This window comes from Ursus americanus, chromosome 20 (genome assembly GCF_024610735.1).
Source record: "Ursus americanus isolate L20-20 chromosome 20, mUrsAme1.1.p, whole genome shotgun sequence".
NCBI lineage: Eukaryota > Metazoa > Chordata > Mammalia > Carnivora > Ursidae > Ursus > Ursus americanus.
The window spans coordinates 8,379,395-8,406,355 of record NC_142146.1 but is presented as its reverse complement, the minus strand read 5'-3'; the positions used below and the strand labels follow the sequence as shown (position 1 = coordinate 8,406,355).

At 48.1% G+C, this 26,961-nt stretch overlaps 1 protein-coding gene across 1 annotated transcript in view; it reads right to left on the bottom strand.

The window, feature by feature from the left end:
• Positions 1 to 26,961, bottom strand: part of DLEC1 (DLEC1 cilia and flagella associated protein) — a 75,845-nt gene that overhangs the window by 17,174 nt on the left and 31,710 nt on the right. Inside the window, exons 7-19 of the mRNA XM_045798236.2 lie at positions 15,080 to 15,167; positions 14,173 to 14,346; positions 13,308 to 13,444; positions 11,943 to 12,035; positions 9,107 to 9,197; positions 8,198 to 8,360; positions 6,994 to 7,186; positions 6,135 to 6,193; positions 5,380 to 5,548; positions 4,869 to 4,962; positions 4,521 to 4,651; positions 4,255 to 4,413; positions 1,484 to 1,623 (exon numbers count right to left, since the gene is read on the bottom strand). Coding sequence (XP_045654192.2) covers positions 1,484 to 1,623; positions 4,255 to 4,413; positions 4,521 to 4,651; positions 4,869 to 4,962; positions 5,380 to 5,548; positions 6,135 to 6,193; positions 6,994 to 7,186; positions 8,198 to 8,360; positions 9,107 to 9,197; positions 11,943 to 12,035; positions 13,308 to 13,444; positions 14,173 to 14,346; positions 15,080 to 15,167 — 1,691 coding nt within the window. The remainder of the gene's footprint in view (positions 1 to 1,483; positions 1,624 to 4,254; positions 4,414 to 4,520; positions 4,652 to 4,868; positions 4,963 to 5,379; positions 5,549 to 6,134; positions 6,194 to 6,993; positions 7,187 to 8,197; positions 8,361 to 9,106; positions 9,198 to 11,942; positions 12,036 to 13,307; positions 13,445 to 14,172; positions 14,347 to 15,079; positions 15,168 to 26,961) is intronic.

Sequence of the window (26,961 nt, the reverse complement as noted above, 5' to 3'; positions counted from 1 at the left end):
ATTGGAGCCAACAGCTACGTTGGTTACATCTGTGTTTCCATCACCTACAACTGGAAACCTTCTGATTCACTCTCGGTCCTTAAGAACAACAGAGCTAGGAAGGGAGATAGGCAGACTTAATAAAAGGCATTCTCCCAGAGGAGAAAGACTTAACCTTGGTTTTAAGGCCCACACGATGCCACGTGGGAGCAGTGAGGAAGAGTCACACTGAAACCTGCACAGAAATACATTCAAACCAAATGGACACAGGTGGTACTCCCTCACCCCAAACATCAGGTGGTCACATTTAGAAGTCGGATTCTTTTTTTTTTTTAAGATTTTATTTACTTATGTGACAGAGAGACAGCCAGCGAGAGAGGGAACACAGCAGGGGAGTGAGAGAGGAAGAAGCAGGCTCCCAGTGGAGAAGCCCGATGTGGGACTCGATCCCAGAACGCTGGGATCACGCCCTGAGCCGAAGGCAAACGCTTAACGACTGCGCTACCCAGGCGCCCCTAGAAGTCGGATTCTGTCACTGGGAGAGTGTAGGGTAATGAGCAGTCTCAGACACTGGAGGTGGAAGTATCAAATGGCAGTCTTTTCGGAGGATAACTCAAGAGTATCCATGAAGATTTAGAACAAGCACTTAAGTGTTTTTAGAAATGACTATGACACAGCTACAGCATAAATATACATATACAGTTTAAAGAATAATAAAAAGAACCCCTGTGTACCCCTCACCCAGCTGAAGAAAATGAGTGTGATGCTTCAGAATGGTCTGAGGAGGGATGAAGGCTACGAGTGAGACAATGTTTGTAGTGCTGCGATAATTACTGAGGGCAGGTGATAGGTACGTGCGGGCTCGTTATACTGCTCTATTTTTATATGTGTAAGAAATTGTCCACAAGAAAGAAAAAAGAAGGCAGGCAGACAGGAACAGAGGGAGGGAGGAAGGAAAGGGAGTAGCACCAAAACCCTTGAAACCTCCAGCGTGGGCCTCCCAGAAGACAGGGGTATTTGCTCGTTTAAACACGTCACAATTTTTGGTGTCCATTGTCCTGTTGACAAACACTGGTTGTTTCCAGTTTTTCACAGCTATGAACAATGGTGACGAGCATCCCCTGTGAGGGCTCCCATTGCACACGTGTGTGTTTCTCTAGGAGCACCTCCCCGAGGGCTGTTGCTGGGTCACAGGGAATGCACACACTTCACTTTACTGGGTGACACAAAGTGCTGTTGAAAGTTGTACTCATTTCCAATCCTTCGGCACACAGACTAGAAGGATGTACCTATAATATGACCAGTGAATTTTCTCTGGGTCATGGATTTTCTTTTCTGTAATTTCCAAATTTTATAGAATAAACATGTCTCAATACTTTTAAATTCTTCAATGGCTATGAAGGATTCATAGTCATTTGTATGCCAGTCCTTTGTGGCATACAACATCCATATAGTGTGAATAGGCATGGAGTGGGCTGTCATGGCTGCCCCACTGCCCCCTTACCTCCAGGCCCCGTTTACCACCTCCAGCTCCAGGACGGTCTGCAGCCGCTGACACTGCTTGGCCTCCAACGTGATGTTCACTCTGCACTCCCCCAGAGGGTGAATCTGGCCGCTTGAGGGCTCAATGTTGAAGGGAGACACCTGATATGGAGGTCAATCCAGAAGAATGAGGAGAGAGGACACTTGGAATTGTAGAACTGGTAGTTGGTCGTGCCCAACCAGGGTCACCCCCAAGCTGCCCCAGCTCCTCAAAGAGCTGCTAGGATGCAGGACAAGGCAAGCAGGGAGAGCAGGGCTCTCAGGATTAAGAGAACAAAACCAAGTCTCTAAGTAGAGGAGAGGGTCCTCATGCACTGGCAGATCTGAGAGGTAGAGGGCAGAGGGAGTGCCCCAGGGGGAAGAGGGGAGCCACACTGGGGGCAGGCTCAGTGGCTCTGAGGGATCTGCCCAGCTCCATCGAGCAGGCATGGGTCAGGACCCTGAGGGCTCTAAATAAGGAAAACCACCAAGTCACCAGATTGGGGGAAGGGCGATGCTTCCACGACGCTCCCCCCCCTCCGCTGGCCAACCATTGTCCACTGCAGGCTTGAACCCCTTAGCCTCCATACTAGGCACAGGAAGGGAGAGAAGAAGGGCAAAACCTTAGGAAGAAGAATGCATCTGGGAGGGGGGCTCTCTACTCCCCTTTTCCTGTCCCAACTGAGTGGAGGAGCACTGGTCTGACTGAAGGGCCCCATGGTCTCACTGCCTAATGAGGGTGTCACTGAACATGGAAAGGTCACACCCAGGAGGGTTGCTATCCCCTTTGGTCTCTTCATTCCAGGAGACTGAGATGGTGAGTGCCAGGCACCTGCCTGGAGGGCAGCCTGCCCACTCCGTGGAGGACTGCCGTCTTCTACGCCCCTTCCTCCCACCCAGGCTGCCATGCTGGCCAGCTCAGGTGCAGAGTGCTTGTCTTGGGCTCCATGCTGTCTTGCTTCTGACAGCTCACCTCCCTGGCACTAGCAGGAAAGGAGGGGCTGGCCTAACTCTCCGCGAGTCCCAAGCTCTGGTAGTAAAGAAGAGCCCCTTTGCTGTCCTTGGTCTTTATTCCTCACATGCATCTCCCTGGGAGTCCTGGGGGGATGCTGTAGGCCAGACTGGGTCTCTGTGCCCCTGACCTGAGCACATCTAACAAACCCCAAATCCCAACATTACTTTTGAGAGCTCAAAAGAACAGAGTACAGAGAACTGTAGAGATAGGATTCATGCCAGCCTCGATTTTATACTATGAAATTGAAAGTTACTTCAATTATACAATGTTGTCATTCTTCACAGTGGGAGAGAAACCCAGATTGGGAATTAGAGAACCAGGATCTGATGACTCCACCACCCACTAGCTGTGTGACCCTGGGGAAGCCACTCTCCCTCTCTGTCTCTATCCAATAAGGAGAGTGGCGGTGGTCTGTGCTCTGGGAAGCACCACGGTACTTAGGGAAGGGGACTAGGGTGGGAGGAGAGGCAGGACGGGGCCAGGGGCGCCTAACAAGGGCATCTTTGGGTGGCCAGAGCACACTTTATTCTCGATCTTGGGCTTCTGCCTAAGGTTTCATTTGAAGAAAAGCTTCCTGCCTAAAGATACTGATACCACCCTGTCCCTGTCCCCATCTTCCATGGTTTCCAAATCCAAGTGGGGAGACCCATGAGCCTGGACGGAAAATGCTAAACCCCAAGCCTGTGTAACAGGACACTTGGCAGTGGCTCTTGGCAATGGCGTTGGTAATTTGATGCAAATGGTCAAAACTGCTAAGTTCCAGAGTGCCTGGCTGGAGAAATGAGGCCGTTGCCTAAAGGACGAGGCCAGTCCAGGGTAAAGGAAAAGTCAGGAGAAAGGGAACGCCCGCTGGCAGATAAGACGGCTATGGCAATGCGGCTGCACCTGTCTGTCCTCGGCTTCTGAATGTGGGAGGAGGGAAGGGCAATGTTCTCCCTCAGATGGTAAGTGGGCAAGCAAAAGCAGTCAGAGGGAGGATGCTTTCACCACGCAGACCTTGTCAGAGCTTCACATGGGCAATAATGACCTAAGGCAGCTCCCAAGAAGCCACAGCTGTGCCGTGTAGGAAGAGTGGGGGCCGCCGGCGGTGACTCCCAAGTAACCGCCGGCAGGAAGGGAGTAACTGACGTTTCGTGCCACTTGCTCCGGTTTTGCTCTGGATCGCACATCGTGTTTAAATGTGATGATGACGATGATGATACTTAATCACTTTTAGTATTTTCTATGTTTATAGTTAAGAGGAAAGAGCTACTTGAGTGGAAATGCATCTTGGATTCCCTTGTTTGGGGCCTCAGGCCCAGGCGCAAGTGCCCCCTGGTGGCAGGTAGTCAAACTGCAAGCACAGTCCCTGGGAGGTTCGGAACCTTTGGTGGGGAGCCCTGAGGGCCTGGCCCTCCCCGGAGGCCTGGAAGCTTCCCGCTCAGCTCAGCTGCCTGTTTTCGTCCTAACTCAGGCTGCTCTGACAGAAGGAGAGACCCATGTCTTATTTCCACATCAGATGGTGGAGAAAGGAACAGGAAAATCCAGTTCAGGTTTAAGTTCTGCTGTAGAGAGGACCCCAACTGCCTGAGATGGGGAGAACCGGGGACACTGCCAGGCAAGAGTGACCAGGCAGGCTCTTCCTCTCCAGCCTCTATGCTCTGAACACGCCAGGACAGGTTTCACCGTTCCTCCACCACCAGTGAGTCCGCTCCCAGGGGGAGGGGTGGCAGCGCTCAAGCCAGACGTGCCCGACTTACGCCCTCATGCCTCTCCTGGAGGCAGACCAGGCTCTCCCTCATGCACCACGTGGCAGGGAGCTGGCTGACGTTCTGGATCTGGATGGAGTTGGTGGCTTTCTGCCCCAGGCGCAGCAAACCGAACTGAAGGGCTGAGACGTTGATGACAAGCGCGGGCCCCTGAGACACCCAGAGGGGCCTGTCACTGGGCTGCCTTGGGAGCTGACTCTGCGCCCTACCCCTGCCACCCTTCCGGCCCACCCAGCCGCGCAGCCCCCCAGCAGCACCTTAAAGGCCGCCTCAATGTGTAACACCACCGGCGAGGGTGAGTTCTGGATTTCACACAGCAGGTCCTGGCATGTTGGGCCAGGGACACCCCCGGTGAAGCTCAGCTCAAAATCCTCCACCTCGTTGGGCTCTGGAAGAGAGGGGGAAGCGAGCTGGAGGAAGGGAGGGGGGCAGCCCCCCCCTGCGGCTGGGCCCAGATGTCTGGCCTCCGCTGACTTTTCTCATCCGCCACACAGGCCAGGCTGCAGCTGGAGCTGCTCCCGGAGCCCTCTGAACCCCTGCACCGGCCCCTGTCTTCTTGGATCTCCCCCTCCCGCCAGCCCCTCCCCCACTGTCCCCACAGTTACCTATGGTCCCTGTGCAGGGCTCCACTTCAATGATGTGGCAGTCACTGCCCTTCCCCCACAGGTATCTGATGGGGGACTTGCTGTTGTTCCACATCTGCAAGACACGCCCCAACCCGGGCTCGCCAGGCGCCGCCCCCATCCAAATCTGCACCCGCCGAAGGACCGCAGGGCTGTGGGCCCACATGGGTCCTCCTGACACCATCCCAGCTAATTATTGGCCATCCAACGGCACCGACACCACATGGCAGTTTGTGGGCACCACATCCCACCAGAGGCCCAGGAACGCAGGAACAGTCCCATGGCCCTATTGTTCGGAGGCTGCTGGGGAGCTGGTAAAATGACAGGCCCGGCCCGTCATCTGTGCACACCAAGTCAGGTTCAAGAGCCCTGGGGACAGTCTCATCCTCTATGCAGTGGCTGCCATCCACCCCTCCAGCCACATTCTCCCTATACTCATGCCAAGTCCCGCACACTCATGGCCAGCCTAGGCTGGGGGGAGACCATAGCCTACCTTAAAATTTTTCTTCACATTTATGCCAATGTAGTTCTCCCCAGGGATGATGAGGGCATACGGTTCTAAGAGAACCTGGAAAGGTTCCACTGAGCCTTTCACCTCGATTTCCAGGACAATCACGTCATCCACAGAGTAGGAGGAATCCTTCAGTTTTCCCAGTTCCAAGCTGAACACAAACCCACCGTGAGCTAAGAGCCAACGCAGCCCAGGAGCATGGCCCTGCATGGCCCCCACCTCTGTCCCTTATCTGTGGTCTTGTGAAAAGAAAGCACTCCCCTACCCGCAGCTCCTAAGCACCCTCAAATCAGAGGCATGAGACAACCGAAAAGTGACAGTACTGGGGCAGGGCGCCTTGCCTGTCACCTCCGAGGACTACACTGTAGTGGCATCCAGCCTGGGGTCTCCACGCGAGGCTGACTGGAGACCCACCCTGACAGTCTGTCCAGGGAAGAGCTGAGGGAGATGCCCCCGATGGGCTACAGCCTCTCCTCCTTAGTTGCCACCACCCAGGACCCAGCAGCCTGGCTGCCCGGTGTTAACAGTGAGTGGAGCCCAGCAAGCAGTTCCTGTGGCTGAGCCCCTCTGGGCCTAGGCGCCAGGGCAAGGCAGAAGCCCCCCCCCCACGTCAAAGCCTGCTGGGGGGCAGGGGGGTCATTCACTCCTTGCCGTTGCCCTCCCCAGTATCCCCAAGGCGAAGGCAGGCCCCACTGTCCACCCCTCATATAAGGCCCAGTCCCCAAGTCCCCGCTCACTTCATGGGCTCTGGGACTTCCTCTAGCACCATCTGGAGCACACTGTGAAAATCCCTGGGCTGCAAGACAAACACAGCACCCTGAAAACAAACTGCATTCCAATCAGGCTGCCCTGGAGAAGCCAGGAGCCATGGCAGGAATTCCTTCTCCTCCTGGCCTAGCTGCCAGAGAGAACTTCTGGAAAACACGGTGCCACTTTCCTGCTACCGCCCCCCTATCCTAGGGAAAGAGGGGTGGCCTGCCAGGATGGGAGGCAGGACTCAGGGTGTAGGGGCCGCCGCAGTCTCAAGACTGGCATTCCTACCTCAGCTGGACCTGAGCAACAGAAAGGACAGGCTCTCCAGACCCTGGCATTGTCTATCGGCAGTGCCCTCAACTGTGGGAAGCACCACAGCCTCCCAGAAGAGTAGGGCCAGGATGCTGGCTGAACAGGGTCCCAGAGCACCCCCTTCACACCCAGCTCTCACTCCCCTCTCGAGTTATGCACAGGGCCTCGCACAGGAGCCCACCATGTGAACCTGGCCCTCAGCACCTGCACCTCACTCTCTGGGGGACGCTGGGGGCTGGACAGAGATGGTACTGCCACCGACACAGTGGACTCGGGGAAGACACCAGAGCTGAGGAAATGAGCTCAGGGTCCTGCCGCAGACAAGGTGTGTGCACCATCAGGACCAGGCAGGATAGGCCACTTTGTCCTCCGGCCCCACTCTCAGCTAAGTGCCAACCTCGGAGGATGCCAGGATCTCGTCAGGCTCCGCTGCAGCTTCAGTGTCACTGAAGAACAAGGATGGGGGCGGGGAGGGGGGTGAAAGTACCACGACCCCATCATGTGTGACTACCAGGATGGCATCATTTTTACCTCATGAGGAGAAAAGCTCAGGATGAACTCATGGTCTGCGTGGGGGCTGAGAACCCCCCTTTCGGGCAGGATGGAGAAGGCCGTCTCCCTGTCAGGGTGGTACTTGAGGCTGTCCAGGCTGAAGGTTTCTCCTGGCATTAGGGGCTGCAGGTTGGGCTTCATGGTCTGCCAGTGGAAGGGCAGCTCCACGTGCCTGTGGGGGCAGCAGATCCAAGGCCACGTCCCAGTTTTGCCAGGACCAGTCTGCCGACCCCCTGCCCAGCTGGGCCCCACTCCAGGAGTGAGCGAAGGACCCAAGAACAGGAGGTGGGGGAGCACGTGGGTCAAGGAGGCTACGCTGGAGACCTCCTAAGAGAGCTTCCCTCTCTCCACTGCAGCAGTTGGGGGCTGGAGCCACGGTGACTAGGGAAAATGGTAAACACAGGGAATCTGACTCTAACTATGAAGCTGCAGATATCTGGACCACTGTCTGCAGTGTCTCCTACCACATGAGAATTCCAAAGTTTGCCCCCTGGACTCCCCCCCTACCCTCCTCCACCCCTCCAGCTGTGGCCTCCCAGGACAGCTCTGTCCAGAAGGGGATGTGCCCGCCAGCTTCCAACAGAGCCGTGACAACTCCACGGTGGTGGGGAGGCGGGACTCCAGCAGGCTGCGGACGGGGAGGGACGGCAGATGGGTACTGCTCATCAGCTTGGGTGACAGACACTTGCAAGGCCTGGGGTCACCAGGGAAGGCGGTGCTCACAGGATGGTCAGGAACTGAACCCACTGGTCACAATCTGCCTGATCCTGGAACTTGGGATGGTTGCCCCTCATGGGAAGGGCAAGACCTCTCTGCAAAACTGTTCTGGGCTAAGGGTACTCCAGGATGACCTAGAACAACACTGTCCCACTAACAGACCGCAGCAACGGCTGTCTTACATATCTGCTCTGTCCAATATGATGGTCACAAGCTACACATGTGGCTGGTACTTCAGATGTGACTGGTGCCACCAAAAAAGCAAAATTAAAACTATTTTAATAGATTTCAATTTCAATAGCCACATGCGGCTACCATGATGGGCAGTGCAAATCTGGGTTCTTCCACCCTGTGCCCAGATTCCTTCCTGGCCCTTGGAAGGAACCCCCTGCCTCACTGGGAACTCCAGGCCAGGTGCAGAAGGAGAAAGGGTGCACATCGGAGGGTCTGGCACAGGGTCACTCACGTAGCATTTCTAATAATCAGCTGCTTTCTAGCTGTGGACTGAAGGTTCTCAGGCTCAAAGCGTATGAAGTGCTGGGCTGTTAAGTCTGTGAGCTCTCCAGGCTCCGGCTGACTTTCTTCACCAGAAATATAGATCAGATCCAAAGCAACCAGCTGCCCAATTCCTGACATAGTAAGACAGTAAAGTTTCACCGGGGCTGAAATCAGGACTCTGTGGCCAAAGGCTGTCACAGGATCTATGCCACCATCCACGTGCAACTGGCCTTGACCATGACCCCAGGAACAGGGGGCCATCCGCACACAGATCCTGCACCCATATCTTCCCAGACTACAAGGAGGTGATTTTGATAACCTGGCACATAGCGGGCATGCAGTTAATGCTTGTTGGGTGAAACTGGATGGAAGGATGGACGGAAGGAAGGAAGGAAGGAAGGAAGGAAGGAAGGAAGGAAGGAAGGAAGGAAGGAAGGAAGAAGGGCATCTTGGGGAAGTCCAGCAGGATGCCCCTTCTGGCTCCACAGAACCTGGGGTGCCTCCGGTCATTTATGTGTAAGTTTGTGGAAATTCCCCAAAGGAGATCGGGGTGAGTTTCAAAATGAAGAAATCAAATCAAAATCTAAGAAATCAAAGACTTCACCCCAGGTTTCCATCTGTCTCTCACTAGAAGGCTCCTTGGGATTGTCCCAAAGGCCACAATGGCTTCGGTCTCCAACGTCTGACCAGAGCACCAGGCCCCAGAGCCTAGAGGCTGCAGCACCCCCTCAGTGTGGCCCCAGAGCCTAGAGGCTGCAGCACCCCCTCAGTGTGGCCCCCTGAGATAGGGTGGCTATGCCAAGGCTAATGCAGTAGCTTCTGGAGTCAGGGTACCCACCCGCACCGGCCCCAGGCCTGGAAGCACACACAAGCCCACCTACGGTCACCAGCTCCTTTATCTGGCAGTTGTCACACACAATGACGAAGGTCTGCTCTGCCTTTTCTAGGCTCGTTGGGAGGAACAAGACCTGTGGAGAGAAGGGCTGCCCTGTTACCTCCCATTAAGGAGCTGCCCTCCTCCTCCTCTGACACACACCCTCTCCCCTTGTTCTCCACTTCTCACTTCCCTCCCAGCTCCCCCCCACGCCCCTTCTCCCTAAGGCCAGGGGGTTCCACCAAGGCCCCACCCCAGACTAATGCAGGAAGCATGTTGAAAGGCATGAAGAAAAAGACTGAGACCGAGACTGAGCTACAAACAGCTCAACACATGAACACGTTTAACCTCATCCATGATAAAAGAAATGCAAATGAAAACCACCCAGAAAAAGTTTTCACTCTACATACGGACAAAGGGCAGAAAGCCAGCAATCAGAAATGCAATGATAAGATAGCTGAATTTTCTTCAAAATAATCTGGAGGGCAGGGCTTGGCTGGAAGAGACGGAGGGGCGCAGATGCGATGAGTTTGGCCAAGAGTTGATAAATGTTGACTGGGTGCTGAGAACACGAGTGAGTGTTAAACTAGCCTCTCCCATTTTTGCATATGCTTTAAAATACTCATGACAACAGGTTTTCTTTCCTTTTTTTTTTTTTGGTAACAGTTTTTCTTTTACATTTGATAACACACTGTATTGGCAAGGGTGTGAGGGAACAGACACCCTGACATACCCACATAGTAGGGATTTGGGCAACGTGAACCACAATTCTGACCAGCAGAGACCCCGGAGTCGGCAAATCCACTTCCAGGACTAGAACCTGCCAGCAGACTCACAGCGGGACAGAGTGATGTATGGAGTCCCTGAAATGGCCAGAGATCAGAAAGGATCTTCGCGGCCAGCAGCAGGGGACGGCTGAGCTGAGTTACGGCGCACTGGTGTGGGGGGCTACTGCACAGCTGTGACGAATATGAGAACACTCTGAGACAGAGCAGTGAGTGGCAGGATGGGGTAGAGCGTGGGCAGCGATCTGTGGAAAGGAAAGCGAGAAGCAAGGGAAAGAAAGCACACACGCGGTTGTTCGCCAGGCACCGCGTTATCTGGCAGGGCGCTGAGAGACTGGTGGGGCTGTGGCCTCTGGGTGGGTGAAGAACTTGAAAACCACAGGGAGAAGGAGCACTTCGCTGTTCATCTAGTTGCAGCTTCTGAAGTTTAATCATGTGAATTTGTTTCTTGTTCAGAAAAATCTTTTAAAAGATTTTATTTTTTATTTGACAGAGAGAGAGAGCACACGAGCAGGGCGGCGGTGCAGGGGGAGGGGCAGAGGGAGAGGGAGAAGCAGACTCCACGCTGGGCAGGGAGCCCGATGTGGGGCTCGATCTCAGGACCCTGAGATCATGACCCAAGCTGAAGGTAGACGCTTAACTGACTGAGTCACCCAGGTGCCCCAGAAATATGAATACATTTTAAAACAAACCCCAAACAATCAATACACAAGGAGTGTCAAGGGGAAAACCCCCCCCTTGACTCCTCACTGCTCCCCGAAGAGTCCTGCTGCTCCCCTCTTCCTTTCCCTGGAAATCACAGGAAGATGAGATGAGGGGATATCCTGGCCTGGGCAGGGGTGGCCGGCCCCAATTCCTTAAAGCCACACCGCAAGGTACTGACAAGGCCTGGACCAGGCAAAAGGACCCAAGCCACTCTCCATCAGCAGGTGAGGTCTGACAAAACCCTACAACACCCTGAATTGGCTTCATCCCAACCCCAAAAGCCAGGTTCTTACCAGGGATGAGATTAGCACAGACATGAACAAAAAGGCATTGCTCCAGGACTCCCAAACGAGATGCCATCAGGCACTTGACACTGGAAAGCAGCTAATAAAGGAAGCCTTCCTTTTCACTATGGCAAAGCAGCTCACAGAAGTGGTCTTCAAACTTTGCTGCACACTTGCAAGGCTTTAAAAATCCTATGCCTCAGGCAAACCCCAGACCCATTAACTCAAAACCTCAGGACTAGGGCCAAGACACCCGTGTGTTTGCAAGATTCTCAGGAGATTGCAATAGGTAGTTTGAAAACCCTACAGCTCTTGGCTCAAATCCCCTTCCTTAGAGACTAGACAGTTTTCACTCTTGAATGTCAGTGCCTCCTCCAACAGGCTAGCGAGGAAGGCCACATATGCCTGCGGCTCAGAGTCTGATCCCTGGGCTGGACAGTCAGGGAGGGTGAAGGTGTGGAGCAAGAGGGGCAAAGAGACAGCATCGTTTCTCAGACTGTGCTGGGGATCAGTGAGCAGGTGTGATGAGCCAAAGGGGCCACTGAAAGAAGCTGGTTAGGAAAGGACAAGCCCCACAGCCCGCAGACCCAAGTCTGAGAGCTTCTGTAGAGGTTCAGAATAAGGCTGAAGGAAGGCCTCGTTGACCATATAACTGAGGATGAAAAAGGAAAGAGAGGACAAAGTCACTATCATCCCCCAGGCACCAGATCTGGCAGGGGTGTGGGGAAGGTATCCAAGAGAGACCAAAGAACCAAAGGAAGATTCCAGAGGCAGCTAAGATGGGAGGGACTCCCAGGCTAACAGTGCGGACACGCAGCATTGGGGCATCATGATGGAATGCTAGGGCTGTCTGCACTTGCTTTGTAAGAGGTGTCAGGAGACAGTCAAAGAACGTGGGAACCTCCCAAGAACGTAGGAACACCCTCCTACACAGAAACCATCCTGGAATGGGAGTGGATATTCAAGTCACAAAAACAGAGGCCAGTGACATCAGGTAAGCAGCTGTGGAAACAGCAATGTCCAGTCGTGCCGAGGAGAAACTATACGTCACGTCTAATTACCTACCTCCATACATACAGCCTGCCCCGGAGCCAGCTCAAACACCGAAGGCAGGATTCCAAAGGGAGGTTGCTCGACGAAGCCAATGGTTGCAACAGCCTTAAAGAGAAGCGGAAGATTACACAGGAGCATGGAAGCGATTGTAAAATCCAGCGCTCCCATTACACACTTCTCTCCTCCAAACATCCTATTTTGCAATCTGAAGGATTTTAAGGATCTTCCAGTACACGGCCAATGAAGAAACTGAGGCTCGCCCATTCCGCAAGCACTCCCTCCACATTCCCTGGGCCGAAGGATCACAGAACACCCGTGAGGAGCTGAGCGCTGGTAGGAGGCAGGAGGAACACCACTGACGAGTGCTTCAGATATGGAGCAGAAGCGTGAGAGGAGGCCCCGCCAGGGAGGAGGGCTCCCAAAGCACAGTCCTTTCCCCACCCCAGCGCCCTGCGTGGCTGCCTCCATCCCCAGTCCACCCCCAGCTCTAAGTTCTGGAGTCGAGGGGAGCTGCCATTTCGCTGGCAAAGGAAGCCCTCTCAGCGCTCTGGGGACACAAACCCACACCTAGAGGACCCTGACAGGTAACAGAAGTGAGCCAGATGGGCTTGGAACACGCAGTTCTCTGGATCTATCACCTGTGTTCCAGAGACATAGTTACAGAGAAACAGATCTGGAAAATAACAGTGTGAGCACGCGATCCATGGGGCCAGGGCTCCATATCAGCCAAGGGGCCACAGGGAATCCTGGCCCAGTGCTGCACATCTTCCAGTTTTTCTTTTCTCTCTCTCTCTCTCTCTCTCTCTTTTTTAAAGATTTTATTTTTTTAATTTCTACACCCACGTGGGGCTCAAACTTACAACCCCGAGATCCAAGAGTTACATGCTCTACCAACTTGGCCAGCCAGGCACCCCTCCAATTTTTCAGAGACTGGAAATGCAGAGTTTTAGGTGCAATCTCCCTAGTTTTAAATGTTGTCTCCCAAAAATGTTTTTGAGCACGGTGCCAAATAAATACGCACACAGAATTCAGCCAAAGAGCTGCCAACTTAGGACCTCGGATCTAGGAAAACATTTGCCACAGTAATGACTGAATGAAGGATTAAATGCAGTGACGCTTGAGCCAGGCTTGGAAGGATAAGGGAGGTGATACAAGCTGCCCAGGTGACACAGGTCTCGGTGGAGTGACAAGAACTACAGCACTGGTCTGCATACATGTTGATTATGGCAGCTGAGTGAGAGAGACGTTACACAATTCTTTTGTCTGTGTGTCTCCAATCACAGGTGCACTCTAGCAAGTTCCTTATGGGACTGGGGTGGGAGGGATTTTCTTGGATGGATTTGCTCTTGCTCCAGGTAGCAGTGTGCAGTCACTCACCCTGAAACTTGGTGGTGGCCAGCTCTTTTTGGGCATAATGCAGAACTTGCCGACACTGAAGCCCACGTTTTTGCAGATGAATCTGGTTATCTTCATTCCCCCAATGAGGCAGTAACCACAGTCCAACACTGGTGACACTGGAGCCATAGGAAAAGAGGCACAAAAGAAATAACACATCGCTCTGAATAGGCCCTATTGCCCTTGTTCACCTGAGCTCCAGCCAGAGCTCAGAGCAGCCGTGGAAGGATGCAGGGGCTCCGGCCCAGCACCTGGAGCAGAGAGGATGAATGGGGACATGCCCTGAGCCCTGCGCCTACATGGCAGCCACTGGTCTCCAGAACAACAGGAGTCTGTGCTCACTGTTGACACAGGCCTCAGCCAGGGCCACGCAGCGTGGCCCTGGGGGCAGTGGGTCAGAGTCCTAATTTCCAGCCTGTGCCCAGCCGAAGAGGCTGGCTGCTAATGAGGGAGCCCAGCCAAAGCCAGCCTTCCCAAAGAAGCCACCCATGCAGCCACAGAGGGGACATCTGCTGAGGGCCCTAGGCACCCCTTCCTTGCCTCAATGTGGCATAGGCCCACTCGGGGATCCAGGAGTCAGCAAAGCCTGCGCTGGGGCTAGCTAGGCTGCTGGCCTCCTCTCCTGCTGTGTGCAATTCTGAGTCAGCCTCCACTGTGAAGGACAACTGGGGCCTGACATGGTGGAAGGCTGTATGGAAGCTGCTAGCAGGTGCCTCCTCAGGACCCAGAAACCCCTGCCCAGGAGGACCAAGTCATGTGCTGCCACAAAGGGGCCCTGAGAGCTGGCAGTCTTTACAGGGACTCAACCCTAACTGAATCCCAGGGAAGGCAGACCACACACACTCACACGTCAGCACTGGGGGTGGCCTCCGGGCCTGCAAGGGGATCAGGAGTGTGTGGGCTGACTGGGTCTCGACTAAGATAAAATCATCAAAATCCCCAAGACAGTCGGGAAAAAACTGGACAGTGTACTGGCAGGTCATTCCGGGAGCCACCATGCCGCCTTTTCCTGGGAACATCCCTGTGTGTGACAAAAGCAACAGATGAGGACCTGGGGAGCAGTCAGCCCCCAGGACTTGGGTTCAAGTGCTATGGGTAGCAACCAGGGGGCACAGGTAGACCCCATCACAGCTGGGCTGTTCCATGAGTAGATGCCTTTTGGGCCAAGGCCACGCTGATGGCAGAACCACCAGGGCGTGCAAGGGGGACAGGCTGCTGGGGCAGGGAGTCCAGGTGAATATACCAGGGCCTGGGCAGGTGGTGGGGGAGAGATATGGTCCATCTGGAATAGTTAGGGGAGGCCATGCCTGGCCTGATGGCTTAGAATGTATTTTGTGGACAGCAGAGAGCCATTTGGGCTTCTGCGCATGGTTAGAGAGGGGAATGACATGATCAGAGCTATTCTTGGATAAAGCACTGTGTTGTGGAAGCTGGAAAGCCGGCTGGGAAGCCTCTACAATGGTTTAAATGAGGAATGAGGACGACCTGACTGAGGGCAGTGGCAGCATGGAGGGTGAGCAGAGGGCAGGCCCAGGGTCCAGAAGGGATGCCTGGAGAAAGGGGCTGGCAGGACTCAGAGACATCACCAGGAGGATGGGCTGGAGGTGGGCAAGCTATGGGCAGAGTGGAAGGGCCCCAGGGACTGCTAAGGGAAAGGTGGGCCCAGGCTCATCTGATGGTCAGGCGGGTCTGTGCCAGGAGCAAGCCCCACATACAATTTTGAGGTGGTCCAGACCACCACCAGGCTGACTCACCCAATCCCAGAGCGAAGTACGGCGTAGAAGGCGGGAGGACTCGCAGGTAGCGGCTGGTTGCGGTGGTGTTCTGCAGGGAGATCACCATCTGCCCAAAGGTCAAGGGGAGCTCTTTTAGACAGCAATGCGCACGGCCAAGTGATATGAGGCCCAGATTGACTACATGATATGGAAAGTGGGTAGAGGTGTAGATGAAATGAGTCTGGGCTGGGGGATGGGCATCTGGGGATTCACCATGCCCCTCTATCTACCTTAGGTTGTATTGGAAAAAATAAAATACAAGGTGAACATGAAGCAGGAATAGATCTGACCTATGCTTTGCCCTCTTTAAAACAAGACCTACTGTTTGTTGAACATCTGCTATGTGCCCCCCAACCTCACAATAACCTGGAAAAGGTGGGAGCTATCTCTATTTTACCCTGAAGAAGCTGAAGTTCGAAGAGGCACCTTAACCAGTAAGTGATGGTCTTGAGATTTGAGCCCAGGACATCCAACTCCAAAGTCCTGCCTGCCTGGCATCTTACTTTGCTGACTTCTTCCCCACATATTCCTTTGGGCCACTTCTTCCCATGGGCTCAGTCAAGAGGTGCCTGTGGGCACCTGTATGATAGGGCTGTAATTGGGCCTCCCTCCACCACTCAACCCATGCAACCCCTATTAAATCCTGCCTTCTCTTCTCCCCGCCTCAGACTGGGAGACCCCCAGGGGCAAGGCCTGGAACTCACACACGGGCACTCTGCACAGGGCCTAGCACAAAAGAGGAGCTCAGTACACGAACACATCTTTTCCTTCTCTTTTGTGAAATATTATACTGGAAAAAATGTATAAATTATAACATGACAAAAGCCATGTTTCCATCACCCAGCTTAAGAAAAAACATTAAAAATACAGATGAAGCCCTCCCTCAGCCCTTTGCCCTCCACCAGATAACAGCTACATAAATGTGAAGTGTGTGTCTTCATACTTTTATTATTCATAGGTATATATTCCTAAGTCAGCACTTGTCCATTTTTGGCCAACACAACATTTGCACCAATCCATCTGTGAAGCACAACCAAGTGTGGAGAGACCCATATTATGGTTTTAATCTTCACTTCTCTGTTATTAATAATGATGAGCATCGTTTCATATGTTTATTTGCTATTTGGGGTTCCTCTTGTATGAGTTGTCTGTCCATATCCTTTTACCATTTTGCCATTTCTTTCTCTTATTGATTTGTAGGAGTTCTTGATATACTCTGGGTGCTAATTCTTTATAAAGTATATGTTTTAAACATCTCCAAGTTTATAACTCATTAACTTTTGATGTACAGTTTCTAAAATTTCAATATAAACTCTATCAACTTTTTGTGGTTTTTGCTTCTGTTTCAAGAAATCTGTCTATAACTCCTATATTTTCTTCTTTAAATTTTGACGGGTGCCTTGGTGGCTCAGTCAGTTAAATGTCCAACTCTTGGTTTCAGCTTAGGTCATGATTTCAGGATTGTGAGATCAAGCCCGTGTAGGGCTCTGTGCTGGGTGTGGAGGCTGTTTAAGATTCTCTCTCTCCCTCTCTCTCTGCCCCTCCTCTCTCTCTCTCTCTCCCTCCCTCCCTCTCTAAAAAAAAAATAATAATGATAATAAAATTAAATTCCACTTGAAAATAAATAAATAAACAAATTTTGTTTGAGATCTTTGCTGTAAAGTACTTTGCTTAGGGTATGGAGTGAGGTAGGGATTAAATTATTTTCCAAATACAAGGATGCCATCTCAGTTTTGTCTCCTCAGGGGTGCATATGTGCATGGAACAGCCCGAGCAACAGCACACATGGTTCCCTCCGTCAGGCTGCTGTTCCCTCAGACACGAAGCCAGTTGCACCCAGTGCTGAGATTCATGGTCAAGGTGTTCATGGCACAGCCGCTCCTCAGGCCCACTGAGGCATTGAGAGAGCCTTGCTCCAGCCACACAAGGCAGACCTCTAACCAGTAAAATGTGCCAGCATTTTATGTGGCTTCTGAGGGGATGTGACACAAGATGAAATAGTAACTGTGCTCATTGGCAGACAGCTCAGTAACACATTCTCGGATTGTCTCTTCTTCCTTTCCTCAGTCCTCTCCGGAGATGCGTATGACAGCACATACTCTCGCTGCCCCAGACTCTGCTTTATGAGGCACCCAGGCTATGACAGTTAGCATCAGAAGGGTCCTAGGGCAGCAGACCGTTAGGATGCGAGTCTGGAGTTGGCTTTCCCGCCAGTCTGGTAGCAATCAGAACTCCAGCTGGTGGGAAGTCGGGTGTGATGACCCCTGGTACACAGTGGCATCACAATCACCATGGCTTTCACCTGCAGTCAGCTGAGATGAGGTGCAGGGGGAGGTCAGGCACTGGAACATGGGGCAGCTTTGGTGCTTGCAAGTTCTGGGGCAGTGATAATAATGAGGGCTGTAGAGTGCACTGGCTTTTCTTAACAGCACTGGAAGCCGCAGAGGGAAAAATGACAGGCTAAGGGCAGCAAACTGCCAACTCAAGGCCCACTGTGAAGACATTCCTTGCATTCCTGAGTTAGACACAATTTGCTCCTGGTACGCACGCACACACGCACAGGCCCACATGCACTTCTCGCTTGCTTTGGCTTGCCATTTTTCACCTAGTATTTCTGCACCTATGTCTTTTTTTTTTTTCCCTTTCAAATGTCTTTTTTAAGTTACCAAAATATTGAAAGGAAACAAAAGAGCGAGTATATGAAAACTACAGCCCCAGGGCTTACAAGGTACAGGTCTCTATTCCCACCACAACCTTTCAGCCTTCACACTCACAGCCTGGGTCCCATCTGCCCCCAACTCAGGACAGAGAAGCTCTCTCACAGCTTCCAGAGGCTGGGGACTGGGAGTGTACCTATGTTCTTCAGCAATCTGGCGCATGTTTTTCATCGTCATAGCTCCTTATCTGGCTTTGGGGTCAAGGTAATATTAGGCTCTTAGTCCATTCAGGCTCCTCCACAAAATAATATAAACTGGGTGGGTGGCTTATTACAACAGAAATTTATTTCTCACAGTTCTGGAGGCTGACAAGTGCAAGATCAAGGCGCCAGCATGGTCACATTTCAGTGAGGGCCCCCCTTCTGATTCATAGCCAGCACCTTCTTATGTGTTCTCAAAGTGGTGGAAGGGGCAAGGGATCTCTCTAGAACCTTTTTTACAAAACACTAATCCCATTCATGAAGCCCCACTCTCATGACCGAGGCACCTCCCAAAGGCTCTACCTTCTAACACCATCATCTTTCAGGGCTAGGATTTCAACATATAACTTTTGGGGGACATGAACATTCAGACCATAGTAGGCTCATCACTTAATAATGAGGGTATGTTCCTCCTTTTTCTAGTGTCTGAAACAGTTTATATTTAATAGGGATTAGCTGAAATGGCTGGTGGTGTGCACCTGTAAAATGATCTAGGCCTAGCATTTCTTTTGCTAGAAAGTTTGTTTGTTTTTCAGTTATTTTCATCAAAGTTGGACCACCACAAAGGTAAAGAGTCAAAGGTTCTGAAAACAGAAATCCTGTTTTCTTCCCCTGAACCTGTTTCCTGCCATTTCCTGTAATACTTTTCCCTCCCTTTGGCTGATTATTTCAGAATATGTCTCCAAATGGCATGATACTTTTTCTTAATTTGTAAGCATTAATTACGGATGGATGATGTGGACAGTCTCTCTCTACTCTCCCATATTCAACTCACCATATGATATGCCTTTCCTATCCCCCATCTTCCCAATATAAGTTATATCATACTACTTGGTTAGTATAGTAATTGATGTTTACACTATTGTCACTGTGTAAATGATATTCACAGCTGAGCATGAAATTGTCCCTTACATAATTATTGTCCACCCGGAGTTAATAATCAATTGATTATTTTGTTTAATATGTACTTATGAATAATTCAATCTCCCTGCTCTACTCTAATAATCTCTTCCCAAGACGTCCAGATGTATCAGGGACTCCTAGCGATGTCACCCCCATAAATCAACCTCTGCTAGAGCCTTCTGGCCTCTTCCAATCTGGGCTGCTTCCCTGCTATACCTACTGCTAACTCTCACCCAGGACAACCCCTACAACAGTTTGAAGACATGTCTACAAGTTCTCTGACACTCCTCCCATGGAGAGGTGAGGTGTAGGCATCTTCCCCCTGAATCTGGGCCAACAGTGAGTCACTTGTAACCTATAGCACGCAGAGGAAATGCTATCTCTACCTATCCCAGGTGACTTCCAAGGTTAGATCGTACAGAGTGATACAACCTCCATCCCGCTTGCTGGGATGTTCACTTAGAAGCTCGGATGCTCACTTTGAGTTGCTACGTACCATCTGGTTACCCTGAGGTGGCCATTCTGCGAGGAAGCCCAGGCCACAGGGAGAACCGATGTGTGGGTGCTCTGGCCGACACGCTCCGCTGGCTGCTGACAACCAACCACTCTCTGTGCAAGTAAAAATGCCTCAGAGAACTCCAGCTCCCAGCTTTCAGGTCACCCCTAGGCACTGACTCTTTAGAGCTCAGGCCTCCAACATCGTGGAACAAGCCATTCCCATTGTGCCCTGTCTGAATTTCTGATCCAAAGAATCTGGGAGCATGATAAAATGGCTGTTTGAAGTTGCTAAACTTTGGGGAAATCTTCTTTGCTGCAACAATCACTGGAAACCCACTTAACCATTAGGAATCTGGGGATTTCCTTCACCTCTCTCCTACGTTGGATCTTTCGTTTCCCACATACCACGCCTTCTTCCTTGGCTTACTCGCTTGTAGGAGAGCCTGTGCCCCAGGAGTTCCCTGAGGAAAGTGCATGGGACATACATTTGTAAAAACTTTACAAACTTGAAAATGTTTCTATCCTTAAACTTTGTAGTGTAGTTGGGTAAATAACATGTACAACAGTCATATGCCCAACAAATGCAAGGTGCGTTTCTAACAGATATCACTATATATAATACAATTTATATAATACACTGTGGCAGACTCTCTCTCTTTTTGGGAGGCTTGCTCTGGGGAAACCAGCCACTGGCTGGGAGGGGCGAGGAGGGGAGGGAAGGAGAGGGAAGGAACTAGCTGATGTGGCGAAGCCTCTGTGGGAGGCCCAGAGGGAGAGGAACTGAGATCCAAGCTGAAAGCCAGCATCAACCACCAGACACGTGAGTGATCAGCACTTTAGAAACTTCTAGCCTCCAGTCTTCTGGTTAAGACTCCAAACATCACAGTAAAAATAAATCGTTCTCACTGTGTCCTGTCTGATCAGCAAGCAAAGGGCTATTTTACTAAGTCTTGAGGCAATTTGTTATGTGGCTATAGTACTTGAAATACTGAATATATTAAAAGGGACATATATTAAAAGTTGCCCTTGAAACCACACCAGAAAAAAAACATTTCAAGTACTTTTTTTTTTCTATCAGATACTTTTAACCACAAATGTTGTTCTTAAGCTTCAGAACATAATACATCTGGGATATATGCCTTTCACTGTATAAATACTTAGAATCCTGGAACTGGACATCCGCTTATCGTGGAGATCTGACCCTGAGCCTCACTACAAAGCCACCAGATGCAGAGACTTCCAGAAGTAGAATTTGATTCCAAGATTCTTCAGATGACTGTGGGAGAAGGGAGCCACAAGCATGGAAGGGGAGGAGGGAGGGTGGGATTAGACTAGTACTAGAGGCATCAGTATAGTCATGATTTTAAATACTATGCAACAGTGTGTGGGCATTTGCATGTACACATGTGTACATACATATGCATATATACGGTTGGATCTATGCAACTGCTCTTTTTCTCCAGCTCTGTCCATTGAAAGGACCCACAAGCAATGACACCCCAGCAGTGAACAGCAGGTCTAGTGCTTAGACCCTGGTTTCTAAACACCCAAGTTTCTGTGTTCTCCACAAAAAGGAACCAGGGCCTCTTAGAAACTGATTCCAGAACTGGGACAAAGTGAGGACAAGATGAACCTGGAACATCTTGTAACGCCGGAATGCAAGGAAGTGCTCAAAAAAAAAAAAAAAAAACCCACAAAGAACACAGGAGACTCCCACTGGAGAATACTTATAAGATTCCCACTGGACAAATCTAAGATAATTACAGAAGCAAAATGAATACTGTCATTTTAGGCTAGACTAACGTAACTTCATTATTTAGAATGATTCTAAGTAGATGTGCTCTTGAATATTGGCCAAGAAAATGAACTCTAGGCAAATAGCTAGGTTTTACAGTACTACTACCATACATATCTTGAAAAAGATAAAACAATCAATTAATCAAAGGGGAAAAACCCAATTACTTCACTAAAATCGACCAAACGGATCTTTAAGATGTATGTTCCTGATTAGACCCATGCTGACCAAAAAACTGGGTACAAAATAGGTTCTAAATGTTTCTTATAATACTTATAATTCCCCTGGTGTATTTTGCTCTCCTCTACTGTTTGCTGTTCAGGTATATAAAGGTCATTATTCTGCCAATATCAAACCGACATCCCCAAATGCTTCTGCACCAGAGAATAAAGCCCTCTGGTTAAATTCTCTCCTTTAGGAACTTTTGACCAAAATGGGAAGAGCTGAGAAATTTTCATGAGGGTCACGGTTCAGACCTGGCCTAAGACACAGTTACTAACAGCAAACACTGGATGAATCACTGTTCCCAGACTCCAATTTTTTTCTCTCTCCTCTCAGTTATAAATTTGCTTTTGCCTTTGTTCGCTGACAACAGTATACTACCATTCCTCATATGAGCATGCAGACAACAAATTCCTCTGAATTATTCTTTGACAACATCCTTCTACTATTGAGTCTTCCAATCCATGAATATAGTATATTCAGTAGTGTGCTGGTGAATGGTTAATGGCAGGCTCTTGGGGGTGGGAGAAAGTCCTGATTTGATAGTATTTGTTAATTTCCCCGGTGGAAATACTCCCACTGTGGTCGATTTCAAGATACCATCACTGAACATGGAGCTGGGGAGAGATGTGCATGGTCAGTTCTCATGAGCTACTATGACCTGGCTCCAACATACCACTGGGTATTTATCTATTCATTTATTTGGGTTTCCTTTAATTTCTTTCAATTATATTTTTAGTTTTCTGTCAACGTCTTGCACATATTTATTTAAATTTATTCCTAAATTTGATTTTTTTTAATGCATTATAAATAGTATCATATCTTATAATAGTTTGCTCTGGTACAGAGGAATAAAATTGGTTCTTGTATATTGACTTTGTATCTAAAGACTTTCAATAAATTCACTTAATTTTATTCAATTCCAATAGTTTATCTGTAGACTTATTTGGATTTTCTAGGTACACAATCATGTCATCTGTGAATAATAGCTTTATTTTTGTAAATATCTTTGTTAAATTATGAAAGTTTTATCCTATTCCTAGTTTGAGAAGAGTTTTTAAAATTATGACTAGATATTAAATTTTGTCTGCATCTAGTGAATGAGTTCTCTCCCTTATTGTGTTCGGGTAGGGAACTCTACTTGTTGCTTTTCAAATGTGAAACTGACTTGGCACTGCTGGATCAAAACAACTTGGTTGTAATGCTGATCATTTTTATATAAAGCTGAATTCAGTTTGCTAATGTTTTGCTAGGAAACTCTGCAGTTCTGTTCATGACAAAGTTTAGCCTTTCAAGCTTTTCCAAATCCTTTTCAGGTTTTGGTATCAAGATTATGCTTGTCTCATAACACAAGTCGGGCCGTGTTCCCTTTTTTCCTATTCTCTGTAAGGCTTTATAAAAGATCATTGCATTTCTTCCTCATAGGTTAGAAAGAATTCACTGGTGAAGCCATCAGGGCCCCAAATTTTATTGGTAGGAAGGGTTGTTGTTCTTGAGTAGACTCCACATCTAGCGTGGAGCCAAAGCAGGGCTTGAACTCGTGACCCTGAGATCAAGACCTGAGCTGAAATCAAGAGTCCAATGCTTAACTGACTGAGCCACCCACGTGCCCCTGTTGTTGTTGTTGTTGTTGTTGTTGTTGTTGTTGTTTTAAACAACTTTACTGAGATATAATTCCCATGCCACAACTCAACAACTTCAAGTTGTATGATACAATGGTGTTTGGTATATTCATAGAGTTGTGAGACCATCACAACTTTACAACATTGTGAGGTTTTAAATTACAGGTTCAGTTTTTTAACCACACTTTAGATTTTTTTTAAAAAAGATTTTATTTATTTATTGGACAGAGAGAGACACAGCAGGGGGAATGGGAGAGGGAGAAGCAGGCTTTCCCGCTGAGCAGGGAGCCAGACACGGGGCTCCATCCCAGGACCCTGGGATCATGACCTGAGCCAAAGGCAGACACTTAATGACTGAGCCACCCAGGCGCCCCATGTTTAGATGTTTTATTTCTTCTTATATCTGTTTTGTAAATTGTATTTCCCTGAAAATTTCTCTATTTCATCTACATTTTCAAATTTCTAGATATAACACTGTTCATAAACCTCTCATTTTTCTAATGTCTATAGGATCTATACTGATGTCCTCTTTTTCCTTGATATTGGTGAATTTGTATTTTCTTTTCTTTTTGATCAGTTTTGCTAATGATTGATTTTATTAGTCTTTTCAAAGAACTAATTCTTGGCTTTGCTGATCCTACTGCATATTTGTTTTCTATTTCATATAAATTTCTTCTTGTTTTTGTGATTTCCTTACCATTTTTGGGTGTTTGATTTGCTATTCTTTTCTGATTTTTCAAAAATACCTAGATAATGGATTTTCAGACTATTTCTCTTCTAACATGTAAATATAAGGCTACACATATTCTTTTAAGCTTGGCTTTAGCTGCATCCTACAAGCTCTGATGTACCATTTGAAAATGATCATTCATATAAATAAGTCACGGAGATGAAAAGTACAGCATAGCAAATATAGTCAATAATATTGTGATAATGTTGTATGGTGACAGATGGTGATGAGTTATCATGGTGAGCACTGAGTAATGTATAAAATTGCTGAATCACTGTTGTACACCTAAAATTGATATAACCCTGTATGTCAACTATACTTCAATAACTCCTAAAAATGATCATTATTTTCTATTTTCTGATTTCCATTATGACTTCTTTGATTTATGAGTAATGAGTTCATTTAGTAATGAACTGCTTAATTTCCAAATATTTGGGTAGTTGCTAGTCATATTTTTGTTATTGATTTTATATTAACTCTATATATGTTTTTAGTCCTTTGAAATTTTTTGATAATTGCTTTATGACCCAACACAAAGACAATTCTAGTGTTTCATATGCTTTTTAAAAAGAAAATGCATATTGCAATCACTGGATGTAGTGTTACATATAAGTCAATTAGGTATAGTTTATTAATTACTCAATTCTTCTTTATCTTTACTGGTTTTTTTGTCTACCTAGTTTTTAAGTTTTGGGGAGAAAAAAATGTTAAAATCTCCTACATATTTGTTATTGTATCTGTTTTTCTTCCAGTCTTGTAAAATAGTACTTACATATTTTGATGCCAAATCATTAGTGTGTATAGATTTTAAAGATCTTGTTTATTTGTCAGAGAGAGAGAGAGAGCAGGTGGAGTGGCAGGCAGAAGGAGAAGCAGGCTCCCCACTGAGCAAGGAGCCCAATGCGGAACTCGATCCCAGAACCCTGGGATCATGACCTGAGCCGAAGGCAGATGTTTAACCAACTGAGCCACCCAAGTGTCACGCGTGTATAGATTTTAAATAGTATCTTTTTCATGGACTTTTTCAAACTTTGATCGTTATGAAAAGCCCTTTTTCTTTCTTTCTATTAATGCTTCTTGCCTTAAAGTGTACTCTCCCTGGTATTAGTACAGCTACACCTGCTTTCTTGTGCTTAAGGTTTAATGTATCTTTTTCCATCTTTTATCCTTACTTTTAAGGTTATGCCATACAAGCAGTATTAAGTTAGTATTTGTTTTTCTTTTTTTTTTTTTTTTTAAAGATTTTATTTATTTGACAGAGATAGAGACAGCCAGTGAGAGAGGGAACACAAGCAGGGGGAGTGGGAGAGGAAGAAGCAGGCTCACAGCGGAGGAGCCTGATGTGGGGCTCGATCCCGTAACGCCGGGATCACGCCCTGAGCCGAAGGCAGGCGCTTAACCGCTGTGCCACCCAGGCGCCCCAGTATTTGTTTTTCTGCCCAGTCTGATGATCCTTCTCTTTTAATTGCAGTACCTGGTCCATTTACATGTCATGTAATTGTTGTTGCTTTTCATTCCTTCTTGCATTTCTCTGCTTCCATATGGGTATCATTTTCTTCTGACTGAAAATTACTTTGGTGCAGATCTCCTGGTGACAAATTATTATTATCTGGTTGTGAATGATCAGTTTCTGTCTGAGAATGTCTTCCTTTTATCTTCATTTTTGAAGAATATTTTCACTAGGTTTAGAATTCTAGATTAAATATTAGTTTCTTTCATCACTTTGAAGCTTCCATTCCAAGTATTTTCTAGTTTCAATCATGTCCATTAGAGGGTGGTGGGTCTTTTTTCTCTCGATGGTTTAAGTCAGGATCCCCCCCACCCCGACCTTTTCTTTGGTTTAGAACAGAATTTTACTAAATATGCCTGGGTATGATTTTCTTATTTTATTTTATTTTATTTTATTTTATTTTATTTTATTTTATTTTATTTTATTTTATTTTATTCTGCTTAGGGTTGTTACTGCTTTACTCTGTGGCTCGATGTCTTTGTTACTTTTGGATCACTGTCATCCACTATATCTTGCAACCCTGCTGCTGCCCCACTCTCTCTCTCTACTCTCTTTCTAGGACTTCAACTATACAACAGACCTGTTTACTAGGTCCCATCTTTTAAAATGCGACTTTCTGTATTTTTCCTTCTTTTTTTTCTTTCTGCTTTAATCTGAATCATTTCTACTGACCTCTCTGCAAGTCTTCTCATCTGTGTCTAATTTGCTGGTAAGCTCTATTACTATTGAGTAGTGTCAGTTCTAGAATTTTCATTTTTGGTAGATTCTTATTCTTCAGGTTATCTAGTTATAATAGAGGCTCCCTAATACATGAACATTTTTAATGCTTGATTTTGATAATAGATTTACAAGAGTTATAAAAATAATCCAGAGATTTCCCATATGCTCTTTACTCAGCTGCCCCTTATGTTAATATCTTCGTAACAATAGAACTATGATCAAACCTAAGAAATTAAGCTGGATACAATATATTAACTAAACCACAGAATCTATGTAAACTTTTCCAATTTGTCCACTAACTTTCTTTTTCCATTGCTCGATCCAATCCAAAATCTGAAATTGCATTAGGTTCCCATGTTTTCTTAGTCTCCTCTGAACTGTGATAGTTTCTTAGTTTCTCTTTGTTGCCCATGACCTTGAGCCTTTCATTTTTTTTTTAAGATTTTATTTATTTATTTGAGGGAGTGGCAGAGGGAGAGAGAATCTGAAGCAGATTCCATGATGAGCATGGAACCCCATGCAGGGCTCGATCCCACAACCATGAGATCATTACCTGAGCTGAAACCAAGAGTCAAACACTTAACCAGCTGAGTCACCCAGGTGCCCTGCTTAGCAAACTTCTAAAGGAATAAATACCTTACTAATACATTTGTGGTCTGTCATTCACTAACTTATCAAAATCCCTTGGAAGTCATTCTCTCCCTCCCCCCTCCACACTTGGGTTTTTTTAGTAAAATATGGCACCTTTCATTTGTTCTTGATTTATCTTATCACAGGTAGACAAGGCTAATGGGTAGACTGTATTTGAGTATTTATGTAATTTAGTCCATTCGTATTTACTGAGGAACCACAATATGCCAAGCATTGATAATAAAATGATAACATAAACCTAGAAATAATTCTTGCCCTTTGGGGCTTACAGTCTAGTGGGGTAGATAAGTATA